General features: G+C 55.7%; 2 protein-coding genes across 2 annotated transcripts; one reads left to right on the top strand and one right to left on the bottom strand.

Moving 5' to 3' along the window:
* Positions 1 to 100: 100 nt before the first annotated feature.
* CCDC117 (coiled-coil domain containing 117) lies at positions 101 to 2,874 on the top strand. Its single transcript, XM_070763436.1, has 4 exons — positions 101 to 340; positions 474 to 605; positions 687 to 842; positions 990 to 2,874. The coding sequence occupies exons 1-4, from the start codon at positions 162 to 164 to the stop codon at positions 1,243 to 1,245; spliced, it is 723 nt and encodes a 240-aa protein (XP_070619537.1). The 5' UTR covers positions 101 to 161; the 3' UTR covers positions 1,246 to 2,874.
* Positions 2,875 to 3,630: 756 nt separating this feature from the next.
* XBP1 (X-box binding protein 1) lies at positions 3,631 to 5,553 on the bottom strand. The gene is given in 6 exon segments (XM_070763437.1): positions 3,631 to 4,514; positions 4,631 to 4,741; positions 4,744 to 4,848; positions 4,931 to 5,035; positions 5,119 to 5,215; positions 5,305 to 5,553. Coding segments are annotated over 6 exon segments (1,200 nt in total). The 5' UTR covers positions 5,457 to 5,553; the 3' UTR covers positions 3,631 to 3,884.
* Between the last annotated feature and the right edge of the window lie 3,827 nt (positions 5,554 to 9,380).

A 9,380-nucleotide genomic window follows, 5' to 3' on the forward strand; every position in this document is an offset into this window, starting at 1 on the left:
CCTCCTCCTCCCTCCTCCTCGCGCAGCGCCTACGACTCCCGGCAAGCCTCGCGCGCGCGCCCGTCACCTGCCGGCGTCCGCAGCGCTTGGGTCACGTGCTCGAGCCCGCCCGGCGGCGGCAGCTCCCCTCCTCGGCCCGCAGCGGAGCGGCCGGTACCGCCATGGCCTCCGGGCCGCTGCCCAGCGCCGCCTTCCCGCTGTCTCCGCGGCCCCGCGGCCGCCGCCTCGCCGCCTCGGGCCCGGCCAGACCTCCGCTCGGGGCACGGGCCTCGTCGCTCAGCCCGGCCGCAGCCCCGCCGCGCGTCTGGAGGAAGCACCGCCTGGAGGGGGCGCCCGAGGGGTGAGCGGGGCCGGGGCCGGGGCCGGACGGGCGGGAGGAAGCACCGCCTGGAGGGGGCGCCCGAGGGGTGAGCGGGGACGGGGACGGACGGGGCGGTCGGGCGGCAGCCTCTTCGCTCCTCTTCCCTCCGCAGGTGCCCCCCGGGCAAGAAAGCGGCGGGGTGGCCGTGCTGCCCGGCAGAAGCGCCCTGCGAGGAAATGGAGCAGATCGGGCCGGAGCAGCAGTGCGAGGCTGCCCGTCGGAGGCTGCAGGAGATCGAGGACAGGTGAGCCCGACGCCCGCCAGCCCGCCCTCCGCCCTTCCGCCTGTGCCCCCCTCTCACGGGGCTCCCTCCTTTCCCCGCCAGGATCACCGAGGAGGAGGAGGAAGAGGAGGACCAGGTGGAGGGCCTTTCCGCCCGGCCCGAGGGCCACCTGCCCACCCTGGTCCTGTCCCACACGTTGCAAACCGGACTGAAGCAAGACTACGAAGGGATCTTGACCAAGAAAATCATTGAGTCCATGTAGGTCCGGCAGTGGCTCCAACAGGGAGGGGGGAATTGAATCCCAGCCCCCTTACCAGCTGCCCCAGAGGAGGAGAGGCCTGGAGCCGCCTGGGCAAGGGTTGCTCCCCGGAGATTGATTCTGACCCTGGTGCTTTCTCTCTTCAGGAGCCGCCCATCAATGGAGCTGGTGCTGTGGAAGCCTCTCCCCGAATTCCTCCCCGGAAAAGAAAGTCTGCCTTGCATTAAGAGCTACAAGCCCTTGGTCACAGAAAGACGCCTTGGAAAGCTGGCAGCCCTGGAAGCTGCCTTTCCGACGCAGACGGACAAATTCCTGACACCGTCTCAGCCAGCAGAAATGCCCCTGGCCCACGATGGGGCAGTTGGACCAAGTGGGCCTGCGGAAGAAGAGATGGAGTTATAGAAGGACGGACCGAAGCCACTTGCTTTACTTACCGGACAAGCAGAGATTGACAGGTGCCGTTCTATAGGAACCCAGGGGCTTAGTTATAAATCTGGGTTGTGGGGAAGGCACTTGGGGCTCCCGAAAACAAGATGCCTGGTTCTTTGTGTGCACCCCATCACCGTCTTACGCAGCGAGAGACGCCAAACCTCATGTCCCATCCTTTATGCCCCACGAAGCCCGAAGCCTTGTTTCCTTGGAGCACCAGTCTAGTTTGGGTCTTTTGGATTAAGGAATTGGATGGCTTGTGCCAACCACAGCATTCTCTTCTGCTGCAGCCTTTTAAAGCTTCAGCTGCGTAGGCAAGCTTGAAGCCCCTTTGTTCTAGCTATTGGCAAGTAATGTCTGTTCAAGGACGAGGATACAGATCCGTCTTCACAACGCGAGGTCAGTTGGTGGCATTGACTTGCAGGCTGTTCTATGCACACGTGAACCATTGAGCGATTCACACTGGCACTAGCGCTCTGTGCCTCCTCTCTGGACCATCTCAGTGGGCACCAGAAGCATTGAGGGAAATAGACCACGGTTGTGGCAGCCGAACTGAACACAACTATTGACAATGTGCCAGTTAAATGTCAGACTGCCTAAGCTGTCCTATTACGCACTTTTTAGCTTCTTGTGTTCAAGGAGTCAATTGGCGGCCTGGTGCTCTGAAATTCTTGTACCATTGTAAATGAAAATTATTGCAGGAATCTTTATGTATAGGAAAGTTTTTCTAGGAAAAGCTCAAGCTTGACCCACTGCCTACGAGGAAGCCAGGAAAGGCAAACTTGGTTGATCTTTGTCCCCTCTAAAGGGGGACAATTGAAAGTAGCCTGTGCATTTTGAGTTCTGTTTTCAATTTTCTGCAGATATTCCTTGGTCCTAGAATGTATTAGCTTCCACAGCTAATAATCTTGTTTAAAGCTAATGTTGTGCAGATCCCAGCACATCTATTTTGATGTTTACAACCCGATTCTTTGTGAAGTTGCCTCTGCTTTTAAGAAACCTTTTCATTAGCAAAAGCCTTTGTGCCTCCTTCTGTTTGAGTAGCAAGCCTGTGCCGTTCTGAAAGCTTGTAACCTTAAGGAAGGAACCACACAGCCCTTCCGTGCACCGAGAGCAGAAACCAGTTCTCCCAGGGAGAGTGCCAGGCGCCACGCAACCACAGGGCGGGAACTGACCGTGCCTATGTCCTGCAAAACAAAACCTGACTTCTTTTATCAGAGCTCTTTCAGGATAATATTGGTTAGTTTGCTCTGGTGCGGAAAAAAGCACGTTCCTTCAACTGTACATAAAGTAACATCCCCAATTGTTGGATTGGCCTTGAAACTACCCACCTGCCCACCCTCCCTCCCTCCTCCAGAGGAAAAAATATTGAGTGCATCCAAAAGTGTGGGGGCGGGAGGGGGGGTTGGAGGGATAGATGGGTTCCTATTGGTGGAACCAGAATTGCTTTAAGAGAATGGGAATTCTGGGAGTGTTTTTGTTGGATAGTTAATATAGAAACCAGCAACACTTTATTGTGGTCTGTCTGCTATTGGGCCAAATCACAATTTATGTCAAACTTTTTTTTTTTTTTTTAAAGTAAAATGGTGTACTTTGTCAATACCTTTTACTTTGCTGTGATCAATTCAACTCTTCAGTGGTCTTAAGATTACTTTTTGGGGTGTAAAATCTCTGACCTCTGCTGGATCCTTTTTGGCACATTGTGAGCGGCCAGGCTGCCACTTTCAGAAAGTTTCGAGGTCATCGAGCATTTTAGTCTAGAGCCAAAGAGAAACCACCCTCCGTGGGATTCCCAAAGTGATTTCAGCTCACCCTTCCCCACTCCTATGCAGATAAAATGCCACACAACCCTCCTTTGCACCGTGACCTTCTGTGGCTCAGTGTTGGGGGGGGTGTTAGCTGGGTGCTTCCTATGGTTCCCTGCTTCAAGTGAGAGTTCTCCTCCGTTTCTGTAACGTTTGGCAGGTCTGTAACCAGCATCCTAGAATTGAACCGCTTCCCAATTATTAAGGACATTCATATATACAATTAGGGCAGCAATCATTCAGAAAGAACAACTATATATCACTGGGGAGATAGTATCAGGAGGACAGGAAGAAGGAAGGTTGCATGTTCTACACAGCTGTTACTTTTGTGTGATAGCAGCTGCTCAAGGTTCAACGGTCCTTACATTTTGGGTTAGATTTCCCTATTTCAAATAGTGTATATGGCTAAGAATGCAGGGCTACAGCTAATTGAACCACTTGGCCAAACGAATAGGACTTTGGGCAGGACCTGAAAGGAATCAAGGCAATGCTCTTTTTCTGAACGACCCCGTTGCCTCCCTCCCACTTTAGAACAAAAGTAGGAGGAAAAAAATCACTTGCTCTGCATTTTAATTACAGCAAGTTTAAATACGCTGCAGGAAAATGACTTTCAAAAAAAAGCAGAATGTGTCTATTTACATAGTAATATCTGGCCCCACCCACTGCCTTTATTTACACAACGGAGAGAAGCAACTCGCCCCACGCAGGATCCTTCCTTTCCAACAAAACTGACTCGGGTGGTGGCTTCATTTCTCCACCTGGGTGAGCCAGGTGCCGGGCAGAGGAGACATAGAAAAAGAGCAATACTTAGGAATCTGATGAAACACTTTCAAGAGGAACGTTCTTCCAAAACGCCTGTCCGTCTGAGGGCTGTCCGTCAGCTAAGCAGGTGTAAACACTGATCAGCTGAGGAAACAGCTCCTTGGCAAAGGCCTCTTCCCAGCTGCAGTCCGTGTCCACAGGAGAGGACAGGTCACTGAACGGGGAGGGCGAGCCTTCATAGCCCGAGTCACTGGCTGCGTCCAGCAGCGAGGGGGGAGGCCTCCGCTCGGAGGAGAGCAGCAGGTGGGAGAAGCCCAGGTCAGGCAGAAGGGCCTCTGCAGGCTCCTCCTTCACAGAGATGGGGGCCGGCAAAGGGGGAGGGGGAGGAGAAGCCACCACTTCCTCCAGGAACGCGCTGGTCTGGGTGGCCGCTTCCGATATGATCTCCAGGAAGAAGGGCTTGGTGTACTCGTGGTCAAAACGGATCAGTTCATTAATGGCGTCTTGCTTGAGCGGTGCAGGCACCAAGGAGGCACCGGTGGAGGCAGGCAAGGGAACCGCTGCTTCTCCACACACTTCCTGCTGCAGCTTCTCCAAGAAGGTTGGCTGGGAGCTGCTGCAGTGCAGGAACATGTCTGGATCCAGGCTGTCCAGAATGCCCAGGAGGAGATCAGACTGCAAGAGAAGAGATACAACGGCCCCCAGACCAATTTTTGCCAGTTAGGACAGGTGATTCAGAGGGGAAACACCCCCCCCTCCCATATTTGCTCCTGGCTGGACCTTCTACCCACCTCAGCATCTGAAGAAGCCAGGCTGTCTGTGCCCAGAGGGGGGAGGCCGCCGTCATCCCCTCCCTCCTCCTCCTCCTCCTCTCCCCCGCTGGGCAGGCAGAAGACTGCTGGGCCTGTCCCTTCTGCGGAGGAACACGTAGTCTAAGTGCTGCGGACTCAGAAGACCCGGTCTCTGCCCCCCGAGGGGCGGTGCTGGCTGACTCCTCCGGCATCTCCACCTGCGGGGAAAGGGCCTGGGTGAGACGGGCGGAGAAGGGGCGCCCTGGAGGCGGGGGGGGGGCTCGGCCGGCCGACCCTCACCTTCAGCGCGGGAAGCCCGAGGCGGAGGCGCAGGTCGTGGTTCTCGCGCGCCAAGCTGTGTGCGCGCTCCCGCAGGCGCCGGTTCTCGGCCAGCAGTTTCTGGTTCTGCGAGAGAGAGAGAGGCGGTGAGCGGGCGCCCGACAGAACGACAGACCGACCGGCCCGGTGCCCTCCCCTGCCCTCCGCACCTCGACCTCCAGCTCGACGGCCTGCCGCTCCAGCTCGCCCATGCGCGCCTTCTTGCGGTCGCGAGCGCTCTGCGCCGCCACCCGGTTCTTCAGTTTCCTGCAGGGGGGAGAGAGGGAGAGCGGGGCCGGTGAGAGGCGCTGGCGTGGCGGCGCAGGAGGAGCGCCCGGCCCCGGTCCCGGTCTCACCGGCGCAGGGCCTTCTCTTCCGGGCTGAGGTGCGCCAGGCGCTGCCGCTTGCGGGGCGGCGGGGAGGGCGAGGGGGCGGCCGGCGGGGCCGTGGATGCGGCGGGCAGCAGGAGGAGCCGCGGCGGCGCTGCAGGGCCCGGCAGAGGAGCCATCCCGGCGGTGGCGGCGGCCGCGGCCTCCTTCTTCACGACCGGCGAGCGCGCGACGCGACCGACCCCGACGGCGCCTCCAGCCTTCTGCGCCTGCGGTCTGCCGCGGCTCCCGCGCGTATCTCACGTCGTGGCTCTCATTGATTGGCCGCCCCCAGGAGACACCCCCACAGGGGCGCTTGCCGATTGGCCTCTGGCAGGCAGGGGCGGGGCGCGATTGCGTCAGGGGCGCCTGACGCAAGACTGGCCTTGCCGAGCGCCACGCTGGCCGTCCGCTCCCGCGCAGCCGCAGAATGCCTCCGGGGAGGGGCTGGGTTCGTCCCGCCCTCGGTTGCGTCGAGCAAGGCTCGGGCGGGGCCCGCGGAACCGGTTCCCTTTCGAGGCGGCGGCGGCGGCGGCGGCCTTCGCGCGTCCTGACTGGGCCCGGTTCCCTGCAGCCAGCGGCGCGTCCAGGCCTCGTCCGGGGACTTTTCACAGCTCCCGACGTGCAGCAAGGAAAGTGCAGCGCAGTGAAAGAGCGCAGCCCCCAATCAGCGTCCATAAAAGGAAAAAAGACATTGGTCAAAAGTCAGGAGGTGCAACACTCAAGGATTGTCATAGGGGTCCAATAAGCAACGAGGAAGCAATCAATGTTAATAGAAATCTTCAGGATACAAGCAACAAGCGACAGCCATACAGTCCTAAGCGGGAGGAGGTGGGTGATGGGAATGGGGAGAAAAAACCAGTCGTAATAGTAGTGCAGACTTAGTAAAAAGTCTGACAGTCTTGAGGGGATTATTTGTTTAGCGGAGTGATGGCGTTCAGGAAAAAAATGTCCTTGTGTCTAGTTGTCCTGGTGTGCAGTGCTCTGTAGCGACGTTTTGAGGGTGAGAGTTGAAACAATTTGTGTCCGGGATGCGAGGGGCCCATACATATTTTCCCCACCCTCTTTTTGAATCGTGCAGTATACAGGTCCTCAATGGAAGGCAGGTTGGCAGCAGTTGTTTTTTCTGCAGTTCTGATTCTCCTCTAAAGTCTGTGTTGGTCTTGTTGGGTTGCAGAACCAAACCAGACAGTGATAGAGGTGCAGTTGACAGACTCCATGATTCCTCTGTAGAACTGTATCAGTAGCTCCTTGGGCAGTTTGAGCTTCCTGAGTTGGCGCAGAAAGAACATTCTTTGTTGAGCTATTTGATGGTGTTTTTGATGTTAGGTGACCATTTTAGGTCTTGAGATATGATGGAACTTAGAAATTTGAAGGTCTCTACTTTTCATACTGTGTTGTCTAGTATTGTGAGAGGTGATAGGAGGGGAAGGTTTCTCCTAAAGTCTATTATCACCATTTCTACGGTTTTGGGTGTCTTCGGTTCTAGATTGTTCCAGTGGCACCACGAGATTAGTTGTTCAATCTCTCATCTGTATGCAGTTTCATTGTTGTCCTGAATTGTCCAATCATTGTATGGTCTGCAAATTTCAGTAGTTTAACAGATGGATCATTTGATCATGAGGGTTAGGGTTAGATGCAGTCATTGGTGTATAGAGAGGTGAGAGTACACAGCCTTGAGGGGCTCCTGTGCTAATTGTACAGGTATCTGGTGTGATTTCGTTTCCTATCTGTTTGGAAGCGTGTGATCCACTTACATAAGAAGAGCCCTGCTGAATCAGGCCATTCTGTGTCACCCAGTGGCCCACCAATTGTCCATGGGGATCTTGAGTAGAAAGGGAAGGCAAAACCCTCCCTTTCCCTTGACCCCCAACAAATGGTACTCAAGGGAACCCTGCCTGCCTCAACCAATATAGAGTCGGCACATGGACATCTGTTTCAACAACCACTGATACACTTGGCATCCATGAATCTGTCTAATTCTGCCTTGAAGCTATGCAGGCTGACGGCTGTCACCACCTCTTCTGGAAGTGAATCCCATCAACCAAGGACCCTCTGGGGGAAGAAATATTTCCCTTGCTTTGTCCTCGCTTTCTTACCTATGAGCTTTAGGGAGGGGGCCCTTGTCCTAGTACTGTGTGATAGAGAAAATAATTTTTCTCTATCCTCCTTTTCTATCCCATGCATGATTTTATACACTTCGATCAAGCCCCCCCTTCAACGCCGTCTCTCAAGGCTGAAGAGACCAAGGTGTTGCAGCCTGGTTTCATAAGAGAGGTGCACTTACTTACAAGTGTGTTCAGGTATGTTAGCTGATTTAGTTTAGTTAAAAGAATGTCCAGTAGGATGGTATTGAATGCTGAACTAAAGTATACAAAGAGGACCCTAGTGTAGGTCTTTTGGAGATTCGAGATATTGTAGGATGTAATGCAGAGCCATATTAACAGCATCATCTCTCAATCTATTTGCTCAGCATGCAAACTGCAGGGGGGGGGGTCTAACAGTGGATCCGTGAGGGTTTTCAAGTGGGACATCACCAGCCTTTCCAAGGTTTTCATAACTACAGATGTTAGAGCAACTGGTCTGTAGTCCTTCAGTTCCTTGAGGGGGGGGGCTTCTGCAGCACTGGGATGATAGTGGAGCATTTGAAGCAGGAAGGAACATAGCACATCTCTAGCGATTGCTTGAAGATTTGGGTGAAGATGGGGCCAATTGGTCAGCACAGACCTTTAAGCAAGAAGGAGTTATCTTGTCTGGGCTGCTGTCTGTCAGTGGCAAGCGTGGGCAGGTTCCTCAGCCCGAGCTCTGCCGGCTGCCCCCCGGCTGCTGCCTGAGAGTGCTGTTGGACAGCTGCCATCATAGTGGGAGCTTGCCCAGCTATGGCCTAGTGCAGCCCATGACTCGGGCGGAGCCTGCGGTCCGTGCCCCCGGGACGCAACAGGCACGAGTCGGAGGCACTGGGCCCTTGTGGCTGCAGTGGGTGAGCTCTGGGATCCTTCCACATCCCGACCAGCAGAAGGTTCCGACGGGCGAGCGGAACGGCTGGGGCCTTAATCTTGGCAGTCGCCAGCTTCTGGTCTGTAGCTGTTGGATGCCACTACTGGGCTTTCTCTGAAATGGGCAGGGGATTCCTGGAGATCAGTCCCCAGTTCAAACGCAGTCATAACTATATTTTAAGCCAGCGGCTTCAGTCTATATTTTATTGAAAATGCCACCCATGTTGCTATGAGCTTTGGTTTCGATTTTGGATTTATTCGATTTATAAGCCGCCCATCTCCAGGCAGCACACAACAATAAAACAGTATATGATAATAAAAAAGCCCAATATTAAAAGACATTCATCCATCTATCGTTCATCGCTTCTGGCCAGAGCGGCCATGTTTTGAAGGCCTTTCGGAACACCAGGAGGTTGGGGGGAGTCAGAATCTGGGGGGGGGGGGGGGAGTTGGTTCCAGAGAGCAAGTTCCAGTTTGCTGCAGTTGAGCCGCCATTTATGCTGTTTCCAATATGGCTTAAAAATCTGCAAAATCTAAATGGGTGGGGAAACCTGCCTGGCCATCTTGCAGCCTCAGAGCAGAAGCCCCCCCCCCCCCCCCCCCCCGCCCAGCCACAGCTGGTTGCTTGAAGCAATTGAACACGGCCGGCTGGTGGCATTTCCCTCCCCCCCCCCCCGCGGGCACAACCAGGCTTCTGCAAAAAGAGCCATTGCTCTCCGCCTGCCGATGCAATATTTCCTGCAGGTATAGTTAGAGCCCCTCCCCTCTTTTAACGGACTCCGGGCGGAAGACGCCGAGCTGCTCGAGGGCAGAACCAGAGGGCTACGCAGCCTGAGCGGCTTTCCGCCGGCCGGCCTCGCTCCTTGGCAGCCAGCAGAGGGAGCAGGTGGCTCGGGCAGCGAAGCGAGCGACGTCCCCCGCCGCTTCTTTCGACTCTTCTGGCTGCGGGTCCCGCGCTGGACGGGGGCGGACTTTCGCCTTCGCTCTCGGGAGGCCTGCAGCCCGGCTCCCTGCCCGCTGGCCCGATAAGGGGCGCTGCGAGAGGCCGGGGCGGGAGCTCGCAAGTGC

This window comes from Erythrolamprus reginae, chromosome 10 (genome assembly GCF_031021105.1).
Source record: "Erythrolamprus reginae isolate rEryReg1 chromosome 10, rEryReg1.hap1, whole genome shotgun sequence".
Taxonomy (NCBI): domain Eukaryota; kingdom Metazoa; phylum Chordata; class Lepidosauria; order Squamata; family Dipsadidae; genus Erythrolamprus; species Erythrolamprus reginae.

What these genes read in the sequence shown, in the direction of transcription:
- CCDC117 (XM_070763436.1), top strand. Translation starts at nt 162, where the DNA reads ATGGCCTCCGGGCCGCTGCCCAGCGCCGCCTTCCCGCTGTCTCCGCGG. An exon ending in CTGGAGGGGGCGCCCGAGGG is followed by an intron (nt 341 to 473) that starts GTGAGCGGGGCC and finishes TTCCCTCCGCAG; the next exon opens with GTGCCCCCCGGGCAAGAAAG. An exon ending in AAGAAAATCATTGAGTCCAT is followed by an intron (nt 843 to 989) that starts GTAGGTCCGGCA and finishes TTCTCTCTTCAG; the next exon opens with GAGCCGCCCATCAATGGAGC.